We start from the raw sequence: 20,048 nt of genomic DNA on the forward strand, positions 1-20,048 counted from the left end.
TGATCGCAAAGCATGGATCGCGCTCAGCAAATGCATGGTGGCAGATGTTAATTGAAGCAGATAAAACTCATATTATATTGGCACTTGCAACATTTCTGTTAATTGCAGCAAAATTAGAATTGGCTGAAACAAATGATCAGGAAGGAGAATAGGACACAAAAACTGTAAAAATGCAAGAAAGTGACTGTAGAGAATTGGTGCCAGTTAATAATAGAAGATCAGAAGAAGAGCTCTGGAGTAATTAGATCTATTCATTGGAACATTTGCTATTGCAGGTGTATGTCAAAATTGATATGTTTTAAGTTATTTTGTATTTTGAGATTCGTTTAGTTTTATTAAGTTTTAATTGTTTAGCTGTGTGCAATGTGCGTTCATTTCTGACTAAAGGTTTTCTATTTTGTAAACTATTTTAAGTCTTAATAAAAAAATAAAAATAATATTGTGACTCGAATGAGAGATGGCACAAAAGTTGGGTGCAAGGTCGAGAAATGTATTGAAAGAAATGGCAGGGCGTGATCCGACTGATGTTAAGCTATTGAGTTGGAATGTGAGTGGGCTGGGTATCCCTATGAAGATGCGTAAGGTGATGGCATATATAAACGGACAAGGGGCCAAGCTTCTGTTTCTGCTACAAACACATCTGCTAGAACATCAGGCACGTTAGGTTGCCCCAGGTTGGGGGATCAGCGTTATTATACATCATATTCCACTAGAGCACGTGGGGTCATGATCCTGGTGCACCGGACACTGCCATTCACGCTCTATGCGACTGAGTGTGATGACTGTGGCTGATTCGTGATAGTTCATGGGAAACTGGGCAGTGCGGATATACTCTTGATAAATGTATATGGGCCGAATGTTGATGACCCAGAATTCTGAGACCTTATTCCAGAAGTGTGCCAGGTACCCTACAGCATTAGTAATTTGTGGTGATGATTACAACATGATACTTGATGTGCAACTTGACCGCACATCCACCACATCCCAAACCCTAACAAATGCGGCACGTACTATACACACGCACATCGAGGATCTAGGACTGAAAGATGTCTGGCTGGCACTCCATGGCACGCAAGGTGCTTTTAATGTTTTACTCTTCAGTGCATGACATGCACTCGCATATAGACTATTGGCTGACATCCCAAAGGCTAGTAAATTGGGTGATGGAATGCCACATACTGCCCAGATCATTTTCTGATCACTCCCCAGTATTGCTTTCATTAAGCATACCCGAAGGTGCGCCCAAGCGGCTGCATTGGCGCTTCAAGGCAACATCCCTGATAGATCCAGTCTTCTGGGCCAGCATGGTGCTGCATATAGATAGTTATTTTGAAAATAACGAGGGATCAGTGAGTACACAAGCTATCCTCTGGCAGGTGTTTTAAGTGTATATGAGGGGGGTTGCAATGTCTACTGAGCTTGAGGTACTGCACGACATCAGGAGAGAATTGAAGTGACGTGACGATGCACTGGCAAAATTGCAGGCAGAATATGTTGAGAACTCATTACCACACATTAGATATTAAGGTACAGTTAGATGAATATCGGGAGGCAGCGGGACAGAGTGGCGCTACTTAGATAAGCTGGCGGCAGTGCACCGGTATGGGGAGCAGGAGAGAGTGGGGAAACTTCTAGTACAGACAGTTCGCAGCAAGAGGGGCGTCAGTAACATTCCGTGAATTACCAGGGCGGACGTAGCAGTGGTTAATCGACCGGAAGGGGTGAGCATGGTGTTTTACGATTTTTATGCAAACTCACCCCAGAGCGTGGTTACAGGTGACCAAACAGATGAATATTTAGCCAAGATACCCATGACACTTCTGTCGGCAGAGACCCGGAATGCGCTGGAGGAACCAATAACATTGAGTGAGATTAAGGAAGCGATTGAAGGTCTTCCAGGAGAGAAAGCCCCAGGTTTAGATGGCCTTGGTGCAGAATTCTACAAAGAAATCACAGATGTGTTATCTCCCCGTCTGCTGTTGGTGTGGATGGAGGCACTAGAATTTGGTGTCCTGCCAGTGGCGATGCAAGAGGCAGTAATCACACTGTTACTAAAGCCTGGAAAGGCCCCGGAGGGCTGCGGGTCGTACTGCCCACTGCCCCTAATAAACACTGACTGAAGTATTTGCTAAAATACTAGCTACTAGACTCATTTCGCTAATGCCCCCACATGGTGCACGAGGACCAGGCAGGGTTTGTACAGGGAAGATCGACAGCATCCAATATCCGTCGGTTATATAACATTATGGTGCAAATACCATGAGATGTTAAGGGAGTTGCTGTGTCCCTAGACATGCAGAAAGTGTTCGACAGTGTACTGGCCTTTCTTGTTTAGGATCCTACATAACTATGGGTTCATACCAAAATGTATACTTGCATCTGTATACCAGGGTGTGCGTGAATGGGCAACTCTCAATGATATTAGCACTAGCAGGAGACACTAGGCAGGGATGACTGCTATCCCCCTTATTGCTCACGTTGGTGATAGTCCCTGGCAGATCTTATGAGGTCTCGACATTCCTGTGCCGGCATTACCATCGCTGCACGGATAGAGCTCATTACGCTGTAGGCCGACGACATTATGATGTATGTAAGAGATCCTGGGAAATATTTACAGAGGATAATGGCTGCAGTGCATGCGTTCGGGAAGTTTTCTGGGCTACCCCTGAATATGATATGATACGATAGTTTATTTATATAGCGTCTATACACAAAGTGTTTCAAAGCGCTTCAAGGCAAGGGAGGGAACAAGGGAAAATACAAGGACATTCTTACAGGCCATGAACAGTAAGGATGTGAAATTAACTATGGGAATCGGCCTGACAACATTTCAGATGGTGCAGAGTGGGAAGGAAATGGAAACAGACAGGCGACTACTGTACTAGGCCTGACTAAATTTCTGGTAGAGCCAGAGAAGAATTAAAGGAGAGGGAGAGAAGTGCAGAAAGGGATGGGAGGAACAAAACAAGCGACTATTGTACTAGGCCTGACGACATTTCAGATCGTGCTGGGGGTGGGTGTAAAACCTAAGGGGAGAGGAGGAGACAGACGAGGTTGCTATCATACTAGGTCGAGGGACAATTCTGATAGTAAGTGCATAGAAGAAAGTAAGGGGAGGAGGAGAGAACAGAGAGTAAGCAGCCAAAAAGAGTGGAGAAAGAAGAGGGGAGAGCGAATACAATTTCAGAAGTCAGTAGTAACACATAATGTTGCAAGCCAGGATTCAAGATGAAGTTGGACAATGAAGCAACATGTCGGAGGTTTTCCCACTAACGGATAGTACACCTGAACCTAAAAACATACCTCAGGTCGAGATTGGCAGGTCAGCTACCCTTGTTCAGTCCCTCAATTATGGCCCAGTGGTCCATGCAATGTACGCCAAGTTGGAGCAGTGGAACCAGCTCCCCATTTTTTTGATGGGACGGGTGGCGCTAATGAAAATTATTGTTCTGTCCAAACTGTTTTCTTTTTAGTAATGTGCCGGTATGGCCGGGCAGAGCCTTTTTGTGGACCACTGGGCCTTTTTTTACTAAAATTACCGAAACGTATTCATCGTTGGTATGGAAGGGGCAGATGAGGGTCAGCTGGAAGCGCCTCACGTTGCCGTTTGAGCAAGGAGGTTTGGCAGTCCCAGACTTCAAGCTCTACTACCTAGCCGCTCAGGCATATTATGCAGCATACTGGGTAGAGAGGGCCTAGAGTATCCCATGTAGAACTGGAAACACAGGGGAAGACAAAAGCAACTCTGCTGCACAAGCTGGCCGTAGGGACACATGGGAATGTTAACCAGCTAGATCCTGTATCGGTCAACCTGGAAGCATGTACTGTACTGTATAGCCAAGGCATGCCGATGTGGGAAGCGCCATTGCAGAGCCCCGCAATGGACACACTGCTGGCGGCACACTGGTGTAAAGTGGGCATACTGAATATGGGCGATTTGTTCCACAAAGGAGTATTTGTAACTTGGGCTATGATTAAAGAGCACGTTGGCGACACCTCCCTCCAGAAGCTTCAATATTGTCACCTTCGGTCAGTCATGGTGTTGAAGTGGCTCGAATTTCCACGGGAACCATCCTCTTACCAAAGTTTTGATTATATACTGTCCTCAGGGGTAATGAAGAAGTCTGCCTCAGCATTGTACAAACTAGCACAAATATCCAGGGGGTGGCGACACCGGATGTCAAAGGGGACTGGGAAAACGACCTGGGTATCACCTTTACCGAAACACAATGATTACAAATATGTAGGCTGACTAGGCAGATATCATTCAACTCCAGTTACAGGTTGATACACTATAAGATCCTGAATAGAGTACATTATACCACAGCCTGCTTAGAGAAGATCTATCCCGATTCGGGATGCATGGAGGAAGATGCTGACATATTGCATATGTTGTGGGCATGTAGGGCATTGTCGGAGTATTGGGACAAGGTATGTCGAGCACTAGAGGAGGTGGTGCACCAGCCTGTAACATGGGACCATACATCGTGTATATTAGGATACGTGCATAAATTGAATCCGATCAGACGTAAATTGGTAAATATTGGTCTGTTGTTGGCCAGAAGAGCTATGTTGATGAAGTGGAAGAGCAAAGTGGGCCCCACCATTGATGACTGGCTTGCAGATATGATCTGGGCAAATGATAAGGAGGAATTGTATACTAGCTTGATGCCACCGGCAACCCGTCCGAGGGATATATGGGGTGGCTTTCAACAATACCTGATGAATAGAAGTGTGGAGGAAGAAGGAGAAGAAGGGGTATTGTAAATGGCATATCAAGCATACTGCTCTAAAATAATGCTACCGTATTAATGCTCTGTGCTATGTACTCTACGAAAAGTATGGTTTTACAATGCAATGTCTCTGTGCAAGTTAAATAAAGTTTTTTTTAAAAGTTACAAATTATGGAGGAAAATAGACTCCATTGAACAGGTAAAATAAAAAGAATAGAGTACCAAAAGACAGAGCCCATAAGAATGAATTAGTGTAAAAAATCTCCACTCATTCAGGATTTCAGAAAAAGGTCCGGAAGTCCAGCAAAAAGTGCTGGGGGTCTCACTAGGAGAGGGGATGAAGCATACACATGATAAATCTCCCTAACAATATCCTTGACGACACAGACCTGGCGTTGGACTCCTTCCCCTCTGACTGACCACCTCAGGTTCAACTCTGCCCTTTTCTCTCCCCCATATGACTCTCCACCTGCTGTGGCACTCAGGGCTCTATCCTTGCCCCCTCTAGCCCATTTGATCTCCACCTTTTCTCCTCACTTGCAGTGTTCTGCAGACAACATGCAGCTTTCCTACAAGCTTCCCTCCACTCCCTGCTCTTATTCCTCTATCTTTCTTGACTGTCTGACTGCTATTCAAGCATGGTGTGCTACTAACGATTTCTGCCTTAATGCGAGTAAGACTCAGATTTTTCTCATTGGGACCCCTGCTCCCTCCTTCCCTACTACTCTCTGGCTGCCCTTCGTGGGAACCCCCACCCTCTTGTGAGGCAAAAAACCTTGGTGTCATTTTCAACTCCACTCTTTTCCCCACATCGCAGACCTTTCCAAGAAGGCCTACTTTCAGCTGCATCTCCTCAAAGGCATTCTTCCTTTCCTCACCTTCCCCCAGAAACTCATTCTCTCCAGAGCTCTAGTGCGCTCTAGGCTGGACTGCTGCAACATCCTCTTCCTGAATCTGCCTAAATCCTCTCTTCACCCCTTTCAACTAATCCAGCACTGCAAGACATATCCTTGGCCTCAAGCCCAGGGACCGCATCTCTCCAGCCCTTAAATCTCTTTACTGGCTCCCGGTTGTTGCGGGGCTCAAGTTCAAGACCCTCTGCATCATTCACAAAGCTTTCTGGGGCCTGGGACCCCGCTACTTCCAACTCTCGCTCCCTCAATACCTCCCTGCTAGAGCCTTTCGGTCCTCTAGCTCCAACTGTCTGCAGAGCAGGCGCTTTTCCAAGCAGAGAGTAGGGTGTAGATCTCTATTCCGCAGGAGCCTCCTTCTCTTCTCAGGCATGAGCAAGATCTTCTTAAGTTCCAGAAGCTTGTCAAGACCATCCTTTTCACTTCTTGCTTCCCTCTTCCCTGCTAATGTCCCCCTCTGGCGCATTTTGACTGGCTGCCTGGTTCCTTCTGAGTCATACAGGGCACCAGGCCCTTCTCTCCCAGTGTACCCCCAGCACTTTGTTCTCCCCTGCCTGCCTCCCCCCAACCTGCACTTTCCCAAGACAGCTCCCTCCCCCTGGCACTTGTCCTCCTAGCCCCCTCTAGCGGTTGCTTAGCCCAGGGGCCCTCTTCCCCCACTTCTCTCCGCCTCCTCCCCCCTGCACTTGTGTGCTCTCCACTCTTCCCTTCCCATTTTAGCATTAACCCATTCTACTGTGACCGGCACTTCTTGTTATTGCACTTGCAGGATTCAAATGACAGAAGCCCTAGTAGGACTGTTTTTTTGTTATTCTTCATCCGTACCACCACAGCCCCTTTTGGTTTTTTGTTGCTACTTGAAACACCATTTGCTGTATAGGCGCATTATAAATACCCAATAAATAAATAAAATGAGCATTTGAATCCATGTTAGATCTCATGCTGGAGAAGGAACAAGTTAGTACTGTTCTTCAGCATGGGTATCATACCTGGATTCACATGTGACCCTGCCTCCTGCACCTCTTGGTTCCTACTGCCACTTCACGTGCGCCTCTAAAATCTGAAGACGGCTACTGGGGATGGAGCTGAGGAGGACGACTGCCATTGTCTTGGGAACTATGACCCAAAGTGATAGCAATAGTCTGTATAAGCAACAAGCAGTTTTAGCTTTAATATTATGGAGGATTCCCATCCTGACGACCGGGAATATTCATGAACATATCAATCTATTTAAGATACCCATGCTAGAGAACAGGTAATTTGTTCCTACCCTGGACATTTCCTACTGCCGAGATGCTTTTTTCAAACAGGAGGTGCTGTGCAACCAGTCTGCCTGAAACCTGACATACGCTGTACCTCCTGTCCTTCAAGATTTTGCTGTGTAAAATATTCCTAACAAGTTGGGAATGAGAGGGGAAGCTTCATTAATGTAAATGTAACACAAACTATCTTCATAGTGATTGAGAAATTCTTTATTCTTGGTTATCCTCCGTCCAAACTCCCAACCTACTGTCTCGTTTAGCATATTCCAGTTCTATTTTTTGAGTATTCATGCCATAAAAACCGAGACGCTAGTAGTTCGGGCAGAGAGACTTTCATCTAGAGTGTAGGCACAAGGATTGATTCCAAATTCAATTGCTGCCTTAATTAAGCATCTTTAGTGCAGTTTTCTGTCTTGCTATATTACCGGAGCAGGCCTTTCCCAAGAAGTTGTGAGGGGGTACAGTCACAAACTAAAGGTTCCTGAATAAGCGTGTAGGTAATTGTTTGGGTTGTGTGCCCTTGTTTATATGCATATTTGCCTCTGTGATTGTAGATTTTGAAGGGAAAATTCATTGTTCTGTGCTTTGACTGCCCCCAGGATTGTCCATTTCATTTTCTAACCAACAGGTTAGTACTACAAAAATGTATCTATTTTGTGACTTGATCACTGTGTGCCTATCTTCAGGAGGAAGGGGATGCTGATGATGAATTCGATGATGACGAAGATGTAGACGTGGGTCCCAGTGACAAAGAGGAGCGCGACTCAGAACAAGGTATTCCTTCCATCCCCTTTTTAATTTAGCACAATGTATCTGAGATCTGGTGGTCCGCATTTCTTTTCATTTTATTTACACAATTATCATTTGCCTTTGTTGTCTACCACCAAGTAGCCATAATTGGGCATTCTCCAAACGATCTATGTGTACATTGTGTAGATTGCAATGTGACGGCTCAACCGGTCCCATCAGCCTTGAACTCTAGCATCCTCCAGGAGGATGGAACTGTGCTTTCGAAGGCTCCCACTTTTTGGACAGCTAGAGTTACTTTGTCTAATAAAGAAAGTCTTTTGATCACTGCTGATTAGAGGGGAAAAGGAATATTGCTCTTGGTTTTCATTGAATATTGATCTGTTTTCACAATGCAGTTCTAGTCTTAATTATAAAAGCTTGTTTTAATTGTAATAGGGCATTTATTAACATAGTTTGTCTACTTCACATTCAAAGTTAGTGCACGAAAATTATAATTTTTCTTTTCATTATAACGCACTTAAATATTTTTTGAATTCAATGTTTTTTTTTTCAGGCATGCTTTTTTTGAATCTCAAGAAAGTTTCTCAAATCTTCCCAAAAAGATATCTGTAGTAATTGCTGGTGTGCTCATCAGTCTGTTGGATTACACTTACTAACTTTTAAAATATCCTGCCACTATAAAGACTTTTGGTAACTAAGTCTAGGTGCTTGCACTCATCAATCTTTTGTTAGTCTTTGAACATCTTGCAGAATACAGGCTTGTATGTAGGTGCTAATTTTTTGTCCTTCCACATCAAAACTCTTTTCCATTTCCAGTCCAGTGATTTTATTTCTGAAATGTAGAGGAATATCTCATTCAGTAAATGGACGTCCTCAGAAAGTTACTTTTGTTAAGGTCATCTTTATTCGTGTGGTTAGAATTTTTCTGAGGTGAAAAAATCTCAAGCCCAGGGACGGCATCTCTCTAGCCCTAAAGTCTCTCTACTGGCTCCCGGTTGTTGCGGAGATGAAGTTCAAGACCCTCTGCATCATTCACAAAGCTTTCTGGGGCCTGGGACCCCGCTACTTCCAACCTTCGCTCCCTAAATACCCCCCTGCTAGACATACTCCTATGACACAGGAGCATTTTTCCACAGCAAAAGCCCCTAATTTATGAAGCTAAGCCAGTTCATGGGCAGTGATATCTGTGCCCAGCCTTCTGGCTTTGGCCACCATTCCTTCTGGTCCTAGATGATGGAATTAATGAGTTTACACAGGAGTGAGTTCTGCCCACTTCTCACTTTCAGTTGATTTGTGTGGCTCTAGTCCGTGTTGTATGCCATTAATGCAGGCGTATTCAGAGTGCAAGTTGTGCATGCGCTGTTTTACTGGGAGCACCCTATACACCCTTGGCTTAAGAGTACCTAGTACCAGGGGTGCGCTGAGGCGTGGCGTCGCAGGTTATGGTCTAGCTCTGCTCCAGTGATGTGTTAGTCAAAGTTTGTATACAGTAACCTTTGGGACCACTACACACAACTAGGACTACAGGTGTAAGCAAAACCAACCTTTGGTATAAGTCTTTACTACACAGTTTTGATAGCATTGCTGAGCAGCCTGGTTTATCTCAAGAGGGGAATGTGAGCTGTAATGATGTTACACAGAGGTCTACAATCACAAGTATTCAAATAAACTTATACTCAAGATTTCTTGTTAAACACTTATTTATTTATTTCACAGTCAGTTATAAAACATTCACTAGAAGGAGGCCATCGAGATCACACAAAAATATACTTCAGCACTTCATACTATCAGTTTCTGAGGCATTAAACTACGTTGAAGTAGGATTAAAAAGGCATAGGTTAATAAAACGAATATTCCAGTAACTCTTAGACAGTGAAAATAGTTTTGAGTTTGCCAGAGGAGTCCATTCAATGCAATAGGTTGGGTCAAAGTCAATGGGCTAATGTCTTGTATAGGACAGGCAGTTCTGTTAGTTAAACGGAAAAGTATTTGCCAAAGTTCTCAGAAGTAGTTCGTAAAAATAAGATTCATATGTTGGGTCACAAGCTGACCAGGCCTGCAAGTTGCCAAAGTTTCAAGCACTTTGGCAGTGAGAGGTAAGTTCTCTCGGTCGGGTTTCACAGTACCTTACAATGAAGAAAAAGATGCAGTTGAAGACGTCTGTTCCTGGCACTTCCTGCAGATCTCGTTGTTCCTGAGCCTCAGTCGTGGGGACAAGAGGGAGGACGTCGGGGGATTCCTGCACTGGGACTGGTCAAAAAGCTAGCAAAGGCAAATCTTCAATTCCGGTAGCTGTAGACAAGCACACAAACTGGGGTCCCTCACCCTGGTTATTCGGTTTCCTGCAGCACGCTGAGGAAAATACAACCAGCTCCGAGAATGGTAACCAGGTGGCTTATGGGTCGAGTTGATTTGTCCCACCAACTCAAAGGGAGAAGTCGTCCTTGAAGGGCTTCTCCGTTGAGATGAACTTGGCGATTCGGACCTGCAGCAGGGCTTCACTGGGAAAACCAACGGTCCAGGAGTTGCAGCAGCCGTCCTCTTCCAGCTCGTCTTTGGTTCTTATGTTCCAGTGGTCGACTCTGCCTTCCAAGCCAAGAGACTCGCCTTTTATCCAGTTTCCTCCCATTCATTCCTGCCTAGCTGCCACTCACCCAGCAGGGTGGCTGTCCTTGGCAGACAGTTATCCAGCCAATCACGCCAGAGTCCATTTGGGTCTCCTAGGAGACTGAGCACAGGGAGTTTCGGGCACCTCCCTCACTTCCTGCCCACCCTAGACACTCAGGCGCCAGAGGCAGTCTTCAGTCCTGAAGCCCACCAAAGGCATAGGAACAAAGGGACAAAACCTGGTTTGGCACACACAGACAAACTCTAGAAGGACCTTTCCAAAAAGAAATGGCGAAAAAATAAGACTGGGAATTGTTTAAACAAAGGGGGCTCAGACGCCATCTTGAAAAACCTGGCTCCCGCGATTTAACGCTACCGGTGTTCGCGGTCTGGAAAAATCATGGTAGTTCGGTGTAAAACCACTGCCACCAGCCTTTTTGAGTGGAAAGGGTAGCGTTTGACTGCTACATGAGTTTCTAGACATAGGGGATACTAAGTAACCCCTCCAGCACTCTATTGTAAGATAGGGTGTGCTGGGTATAGGAATTTGAAGACTAGTAAAGTCAATTTCACTTTACTTTCTCTGGGACAGCCTAAAAGGCTTCCCCTGTGTCACTGCACTGAGGGTGCTGTGGGACACACATGAAAAGATGATGCCTATGGAGTTGTCTAAAACTCCATAACCAAAAGAAATAAACACAGAAAACAAACAGAATTAAAAAGTAAAAAGTCCCAAAGTTTAGCAAAAGAGCTGGGGGTCTCTAAGGAAGAGAGGAATTGGCACATTTATGAGAATTCTCCCTAACACCGTGAAGCAAGGGGCCTGTGGTGGCCCAACAGCGACAAAAGGCTGTTCCCTAGGTCCATCAGGGTGAGGAAGCAGGCAAGGAGAACCCACAAGCAGCAATTGCCCGGAAGCCGAGTAACGCACACTACCGAGCTGCGGGTGTGTGCCAGCCGTGTGTGTAGGTTGGTAGAGAGCCAAGTGGCTGAAGGGGTCGCGCTCCTCTGGGGGCAATCAGAGTAGCCGTGAGAGTTGCTGGCTCCCCAGCGTCAAGAGAAGAGGAGGACTGGGATTGCTGTGGCGGGACCGCAATGGCACGGTAAGCGGTACCCGCACAACGTCTTGCCAGCCACCCATTACTGCATTCACGGAGCGGGGGTGTGGGAGCGAGCATCCGCACACAGGTGGCCCAGGAGAGAAGCGGCCAGTGCGGCTCCCAACCACCTGTCTCAGTTTTAAATCATTGAAGCTTCGAATTCTGGAGGAGTGGTCCGGATCTGGCCTGCAACACAGACTGTGGAGACACTGAGCAGAGCCTGGTATTAACAGGTCTCCGGGAGGCAAGGAAGAGGAGACAATCGGTGAAGTGAAGGCCAGTCTGCAGCATTTGATTAGTCAGCAGGGGGCAGCGTCAGCCCCAGAGCCACCTAATAGCCTGGGACCCAGTCCGGACCCAGCACAATGGGTGACAACGGGCTCCATACAGGGACACACGTAGAGCGGCAAGTGGGTCTCAGGCCCAGGGGGGCCACAACAGGCAGAAACAGGTGGCCCCCTCCCAGAGGGAGCGCTGGAAGTAGAAGAGCCGGAAGAGGGCCACAGCAGTACCTGGAAGGAGATTGCAGGCCTAAAAGCAAGACCCAGGTACAAAAGGGGGCGTGCTTGGCTGCCAGGGGCCAGCTGGGTAGGGGCAGGGGGGTGCATGGTAGTCCCTAGAGTGTGCAGCAGACAATTGAAGAAACAGGGTTGGGTTATGTTAAAGGTATTTGTACCGCGCACCGTCACCAACGGAATTGGTCCCCAGGCGCTCAGGCGGATCTGTAAACGATAAAGGTGGGATGGGTTAGTAAGGTGAAGAAGGGAGTAGGATAGTGAGAGGAGTGGTGTTCAGTTGGCAGCTTCAACTCCGTATACACCGGGTGCTGAGCTTTGGTGCGGGTATCGGATCTGAGTCAGTCCGCGTGTGCTGTTCCGGCTTATGTGTTGTTGCAGTGTTGTGAAGTGCGTGCGGCTTGTTGTGCGAGAGATGGTTGTGTGAGTGTTTTTGAGTGAAATAAGTATGCAGAGTTTGAGCTTGTATTGGTTAGTGGGTTACCTGACCTTTACCATGCTAACATTCACAGTTCTGCCTGAGTGTGGCACTTGTTGGCCCTCACATTCCCATCTAGACGCGGCGAAGGCCAACGCCTAGGACTCCATCCAGGAGTTTTTTGAGTGAGATAAGTATGCAGAGTTTGAGCTTATATTGGCTAGTGGGTTACCTGACCTTTACCATGCTAACATTCACAGTTCTGTCCGAGTGTGGCACTTATTGGCCCTCACATTCCCATCTAGACGCGGCGCAGGCCAACGCCTAGGACTCCATCCAGGTGTGGTCATGCCAACATTCACACTCCCACCCAGATGCGGCGCAGGCTAGTGTCCAGAGACCCGTCCAGGTGTGGTCATGCCAACATTCACACTCCCACCCAGATGCGGCGCAGGCTAGTGTCCAGAGACCCGTCCAGGTGTGGGCATGCTAACATTCACAACTCCATCTGAGCGTCACGCAGGCTGGTGTTCACAACTCCATACCTAAACAAAAGTTCTAAACTTGACAGTCGATATAAACAGATGTACCAATACATTGTAGGTGCAAGGAGGCTTAACATACAGCGTTATCGTACTTTCAAAATAAGAAAATAAATCCCAACTCAATCTATGGAAATGAAGTCAATACCATTTAACAATAACATGTAACGTGTTTGTGCAGCCACTGCGCCAGATCACAAACAGCCAACATAGAAAGGACAGGTGACACCCCGTGCAGTACAAAACAACCAGTCAAGAAGGCGGGTATCAAGCTCGTGCACATGCATAGCTCTCAACTCACCCGCTTTTGGCGGGTGTCACCCGCCTTGAAAGAAGATGAATCACCCGCCAAGTCCCTCATATGCCCATTCACTTCTATGGGCCTCTCACCCGCCAAAAAGAAAATCGGGTGTTTTCACCCGCCTTGGTGACAAAAAAACGTTGGGATCTATGCACATGGACATCAATTATTACTGTGTAACCCTCTGCAAGACCACTCAAGGTTTCCCCCATCAGGCTACAGAAGCTCACCCAGGTCCATCATATATTATAGACATTATGGTGGTAGAACGACACGTGTGAGAATGCAAAGAATGGTATGGGGCCCAGGCAGCCACTTTCAAACATGGGGGCACGTAAGAGCTTGGGTCTCGTGTAATTGCGGCCTTCAATGCATGCTTTCCCACAGAGAGTGCAAGTGCTGCAGAAAGCGCGTGAGGGGAAATGTCACCCAAGCACTGCAGTCCTCTGCCCCCTTCAGAGCTGGGCCGCCTTTATGTGCTCACCTGTTTGCTAGTCTCCTCCTCGCCCATGAACGGCGCACGAACCCAGGCAATACGTCCACCGGCTGCTGCAGTCCACGCGCCACCCACCCCTGAAAGCAACCAGATGACGCTGCTGCGATCCCCAAAACAGCTCGATCGCTGCGGTCACCAAACGCCACAGCGGTGAAGGAGAAACTGAAAGAGTACCCTTTCAAGCAAAGATGGACACTTTCATGCCCCCCCAAACCCTTCAAAGGAGCCTGTGGGAGATGGAGAGGGTGGACTGGCCTGAAGTGGAGAGGTCCCTGGGGCATCACCCTCGCTAAACGAACTCCTATTAGCAGACAAGAAATTCAAGACCTTGCTTGAGTGCAAGGTAGATAGATGCGATGGGAGAAAAGATGGGCTTTCTCAGACATGACTTGCTTAAAATATCAGGGAGAGTGGGGGAAGCACAAAACAGAATTCCAGAAGTTGAGGACGCACTTCAGCCCATACAGAAGGACATTCTGGAGCTAAAGCAAAGGACCAAGATGATGGAAGATAGAGGGGACAACACGAAGGGGCGCCCCCGGTGCAATTGCATCAGGATACTGGATCTCCCAGAGAAAACTGAGGGCTTCTCCATGGAGGTCTATTTGGAGAAATGGTTGTCGGGGTGGATAGGCCAGTCAGGGCTCTCAAAGCTTTTCTCTGTCAATCGCGCCCACAGTGTCCCGAGCAGGGCGATCCCGGTGACCCACCCTCAGCCGGTGATTGCAAAGCTGATGAACTACTGAGACACGATATTGCAGGCGTCCAGAAGTAAAGGGCCAGTGCTGGTGGATGGAGCCAAGGTAACAGTCTACCCGGATTTTACAAGAGAAGTACAGAGGCAGGCATTCCTTTGAGGAGATCAAAATAAGTTTAAGGAGCGCAGAAATTAAGTATGCAATTGTGTTAGGTTCTTTATATGATATGGCATTTATAATGCACCTATACACAAGTGTTTCAAGGCGCGGCAAGGCAAGGGAGGGGGAGCAGAGGGAAAAGAGACAACGATCTTACTAGGCCAGGTGACATTGGGATCGCACAATTGCAGGGGAGGTGTGAGGGGGGGGCAATGCACTACATAGGATAACAGTAACATAAAAAGTGCAGCCAGCTGGTGGCAAGTGCTGGTAGGGATACAGCAACAGCCCCCGAGTTCTTTCATTCCCCAAGGAGGCTTGGGACTGGGCAGACAAAGAGGGCCTCGGCAAGCAGAACAATAGTGACCACGTAGCAGTGCGGGCCCCGTTAGGGGTGTGGCAGGGCTGATATGGAGGTCACTGCCGCAGGGGCTTACCCAATGGAACTGAAACCTTGAGTGGGATGGCCCGAGACGAGGGCACCAGTTGACAAGGAACAAGCCGGAATGTTGCCGCAAAAATCCCCGGATCGCCCATCTGTAGGTTGGGACGATAACCGTTTGGTTAATAGTTGTGGGGCGACAGATGCTTCATGTTGGGGGTAGCGCAGGGAGCAGGATGGGGAGGACTGGTTCAGTGGTTTGGGGCGAAAGTGATCTCTATTGGGAGGGGGGGATGGATGGAGAAGTTAATGGTTTAATGCAGGTCCAGATCAAAGTAACAGTGCATTCCCATGGAGAATCCGGGGGTGAGGGGAAGGGGCTGGTCGGCCGCTTTGCGATCTTGCTAACAGGTTTTTTTGTTTGAACATGGCAGAGGAGGATGAAGGGAGGGCTGGATTAGCTGTATGACTTGGAACATGAATGGTTTACTGGACATGATTAAACGAGGACTGGGGTGAAATATTTTGTGCTTCAACAAGCGAATATAGTAATGTTACAAGTGACCTACCTGATAGAACGGTGTGCAAATTCCTGAGTAAGGGGTGATATTCAATAGTGGAACATAGTGGTTTCACAAGAGGTTCAAGGGGGGTGGCGATGCTTGTGAAGTAATGAAAACCTCTGGAAATTCAACAATTGGAAAGGGACCAAGGGCGGAAGCTGTTACTGGTGAGCAGCCTATATGGGGGGAGGGGATATGACTGGTCAGTGTGTATGCGCCCCCTATCGAGACGTTGGAGTGGTTACAATCTATGTTAGCAAAACTTTGGGGGCATCACACTGGTGGTGGGGATTTTAATGACCCGATGATGCCCATCATTGATAGAGCACCATATAGAGGCAGACGCATCTACCCTCAAACCAAACTGAAATACTTTACAGACGCAACCGGCTACGGGATATCTGGCGGGAGCTACACTCTGAGGGGCTGGGATTCTCCTTTTACTCCAATGCGCACTCCGCCCTCTTACTAATGGATACATGTTTATGCCCAGCACGGTGGCAGGCAGGACAGTCTCTGCTAAATTCCTCCCGAGAGGAATATCTCATCACTCCCTGCTGCTGGTCCAGGTACTCTTGGGAGGCAGGGTGCAGAACGGGGCTGGAGATTCAACACATTGTACCTGAAAGATCTTAGGATAGCGAAAGCCATCAGGGAGGAATCCCAGGAGTATTTTCAGAATAATAGAGGGACAGTAGAGAAGAAATCCACACTCTGGAAAGCTTATAAAGCGGTTGTGCGGGGGAAGGCGATGCAATTGTTTAGATGGCACCTGGAAGAACGCAAGGGGAGAATGGTCCAACTTGAGCAGGAGGTGGAACAAGGAGAGACCAGGCACATTAGAGAACAGACAGCCGAGAGCAGGAGGGCGTTGGCTAAAGCGAAGGGTCCATATGCCACTCTAGTGAGGGAGGATGCCCAGACGGCACATTGGGACAAACAGGGTATGGTGTTTGACGCGGGAGAGAAGTGTGGCCGGCTGCTGGCGTGGTAGACGGGAGGGATGAGGAGGCAAGCTGGGTGAGGGAGATCCGAATGTCGGGAGGGAGCATAGCGAGTGGGAATGAGGCAATAACTGAGGCATTCGAAAAGTACGATCAGGTTATATATATGAGGAGCCATCAAGAGGCGACGGGCCCAGGTGGTCATGGTATATGAGAGAAACGGACATACCCTGGTTGACCCAGGAGCAGCGCGAGGGCCTGGAACTCGATCAGACAGTGGAAGAATTTCGAGTAGCGGTGGTACAGCTACAAACGGGCAAATCACTGGAGCCGAACAGACTCCCGGTGGAGTTCTGGAGAGGGGTTGGGCAAGAACCGGTAGAAGAGATGAGGGAAATGCAATGTTCCTGGAGGGTCTCGAGAATGGGGTATTGCCGGCGGACCTCGGCCAAGCTCTGGTAGTGGCGATACATAAAAAGGGAGACCCACGGACCAGTGCAGGTCATACCGCCCCAAATCACTGATTAACGGGGGAGCAAAGATTCTTGCAAAAGTGCTTGCCATTAAAATATTGCCATTAATGGGTAGGCTAGTTCATCTGGATCAATGTGGTTTTGTGCCGGGCAGAGCAACCAGAATGAACATCAGACGATTGCATAATGCGCTAGATGCTGTCCCCAACCTGCAAGGCTTGCATGCAGTTTTGGTGATAGATGCTGAGACAGCATTTTATTCAGTGATATTTTGTGGGTGGTCCTAGAGGGTTTTGTGTTTGGGCCTAGATTTATCAGCAGGGTAAAACTGCTTTACAAAGATCCAGAGGCGAAGGTGAACGGGTGGACCTCTGGCATGGGTGCCAGTTTCCCCCATTGTTGTTCGTGCTCTCTATAGAGCCCCTGGTGATGCGGGTTCGAGCAGACAAAACTGCAGAGTTTTACGAAACCCGGAGGAGGGGGAAGACCGCATCTCATTGTAAGCAGACAATGTTTTGATCTACCTTAAAGATCCCAAGAGGACAGGGCAGAGGGTCATGGACATTGTTCAGGATTTTGGGGAGGCTAGTGGCTTAAAATTAACTGGGAAAGGTCTGTTCCAATGCCAATCAAGGAGGGTGAAGCAGCGATCGCAGAGGGTTGATCCCTGGTGAAAGAGAGATTGTCCTTTAAATATTTGGGCATTACGGTGGGTTCTGGGGAAGAACAGTTTATCAAGAATAACTTGGACCCAGTGCTGGAGAGGCTTTGAAGTGATATGAGACATTGGGCGACGCTCCCACTGACACTGGCGGGCAGAGCTAACCTGTTTAAGTTAATCACTCCCTAGAATCTTACATGTTCTACAAAATGCACAGGATTGGATCCCCCCCCCCAGGGTCTTCAGGACCATAGAGCGACTGCAGAGAGGGATTATATGGGGGGACAAGGTCCCGCGGGTGGCACTAAGAACGTTGTCTAGATCCGTGTGGGACGGGGGATTGGGAGCTCGATTGGGAGCTCTCAAATGCACAACACTAATACTGGACCTCCCAGCTATTGGTGATCAACGAACAGCTATTTTTCGGGGAGGGATAGCCTCACATAGATCAGGAGCTGGCAGAGATGGGAAGGGTCTCCCCCCTTGCAGGTGATTTTACAGGGGTATGGCCGAACTTAAGCTTTCCGGAATGTGTATCGGTGTGTTGGACTCCCAGAGGGCTGCCCTGAAAGCCATTCGATGGGATGATATTGTGACCAAGGAGGTGTCCATATGGGGTAACGCAGACCTACCAGAAGTCTGAAAACTGGGCCAGCAACAGAGATGGCAGGAGAAAGGCATTAGGAAGATCGGGAACATAGTGGCGCAGGGCCAATTTACACCCTTCCAGCACTTACAGGAGCGATATGGGCTGGGAGAGGGAGACCGGTACATGCACATTCACCTACAGCACGCAATGTCCCGAGAAGGGCGAGATACATAAGATGTGCCCGATAGCTCACCTATAGAAGCCAACCTCATGGAAGAGAGGATCCCCGAAAGGGGGATCACGCAGATATACCAGATGCTAAACAGTTTTACATCAAAACCTCTAGTGAAACTTAGGGAAGCATGGGATATGATGGGTTATTTATAAGGCGCTTAATACCTAGAGGTTTCTAAGCAAGAACCCGGAGATCAAACCTGTATTGCTCTGTGTCGTCTTGGCGGTCAAGGTGAGCATGTTGCCCCTGAGCTATCCTCCCAAGACTGGGGACTTGGGCCTGCTAGAAGAGGAGGACTGGGTGGTGGCCATGGGATCACAGAGGGAGGCAAGCATCACAATGAGGCTATGCTTGATACAGTACAAGGTGTTGCACAGAGTATATTAAAACAGAGTTCTCCTGCATCGTATGAGTCGGGTGACTGACTGTGTGTGCTTAAAATGTAAGGCGGCAACAGATTCCTTTTTCCACCTTCTATTGGGTTGCCCTGTGGTGAAGTCATTCTGGGACAGAGTGATGGGGTAAAATGTCAGGGATGGTGGGGGAGACGATATTGGATTGCCCGAAATTGATTTTGTTGAACATATGGGGGGATGCCGGCTTTAGCGCAAATGGCAAATTGCTTCTACGGACGGCCTGGTCATTGGGCAAAAGGATGCTGTTAAAACAGTGGGTTCAGCAACACCGCCCAGATTCCACCGCCACCGTCTGTCCTGGGTACTTGCCGGCTTCCTGACCTCCCGGCAGGACCCTCCTCGGCAGCCTCCTCCACAGGATTTCTATCCCTTCAGGCCAGAAACGCTCAGTTCGGCTTCTCTCCTGCTGGTCTCAGGTCTGACTGTCAGCCCCACCTTGTATGCACCTTCATCCATTTAACAGGTTGCAGGTGTGAGTCCTCAGGCCCAATTGCCTGACCATGTTTAGAGGACTACTCTGGACATGCCTGGCCCTTACAACAGTCTACAGGCCTCTTCCTCGTCTCCATACTTGAGTGGTAAAATGACATGTTAGTGTGCACTACTCCTAGTCGCTTCTTCCTCGTGTGAGTGCTATAGTGGTATGATTGAGGGGACATGATTTAGAACAGCCTATAAAGGCAAGGGCGAGAGGGGAGGGGAGGAGGAGGGGGAGCTTGGTTCTCACAAGGTTCTCACAAGAAAAAGGGGGATACAATGTCTCCAAGGACCCTCCACCCGGGAGATCCTCCCTCGCATCTCCACCCCCATGATCAGTACGCAAAAGCGATGGCCTTTCCCTGGCTACCTGAGAAGATCTGAGGGCAGTAGGTGTGAGGATTTCTCACAGCTCTCCTTTTTATATTCTTTTATTTTCCTTAAGAACTACTGTTCTCAAGGTTAGAGGTATACTTTTTATCCTTATTAGCTCTTTCTCTTGAGAGATCAGCGCACATCACCCTATGTGGAGTGCTGAGGGGTTACCTAGTATCCCCTTTCTCTCAGCTCCTGTAATATTTCTGTTACAGTAACAAACCTATAGGTATGGCTGGTGGCAGCGGACATGTTCTACCGAGTTTTGTGCTAGTTTTGCATGCATGCTGTATTCACAGCTGCAGCTATGCAGAGGAGGGCCACCTTTGTTACAACATGGTGTCTCCTTTCTTTTTTCACCATTTCTTAAGTGGTGGTTCTTTCTTGGTCCTTCTTCTAAATTCATGGGGGCGGGGGAGGTCCTGATTTGAGTTTTGTCTT

At 48.0% G+C, this 20,048-nt stretch overlaps 1 protein-coding gene across 1 annotated transcript in view; it reads left to right on the top strand.

The window, feature by feature from the left end:
* Positions 1–20,048, top strand: part of SETD1B (SET domain containing 1B, histone lysine methyltransferase) — a 993,120-nt gene that overhangs the window by 612,689 nt on the left and 360,383 nt on the right. The window contains exon 11 of the mRNA XM_069619589.1: positions 7,593–7,680. Within this exon, the coding sequence (XP_069475690.1) occupies positions 7,593–7,680 (88 nt within the window). The remainder of the gene's footprint in view (positions 1–7,592; positions 7,681–20,048) is intronic.

Source organism: Ambystoma mexicanum, chromosome 10 (genome assembly GCF_040938575.1).
Source record: "Ambystoma mexicanum isolate Mex_15411 chromosome 10, UKY_AmexF1_1, whole genome shotgun sequence".
In the NCBI taxonomy this organism is placed as follows: domain Eukaryota; kingdom Metazoa; phylum Chordata; class Amphibia; order Caudata; family Ambystomatidae; genus Ambystoma; species Ambystoma mexicanum.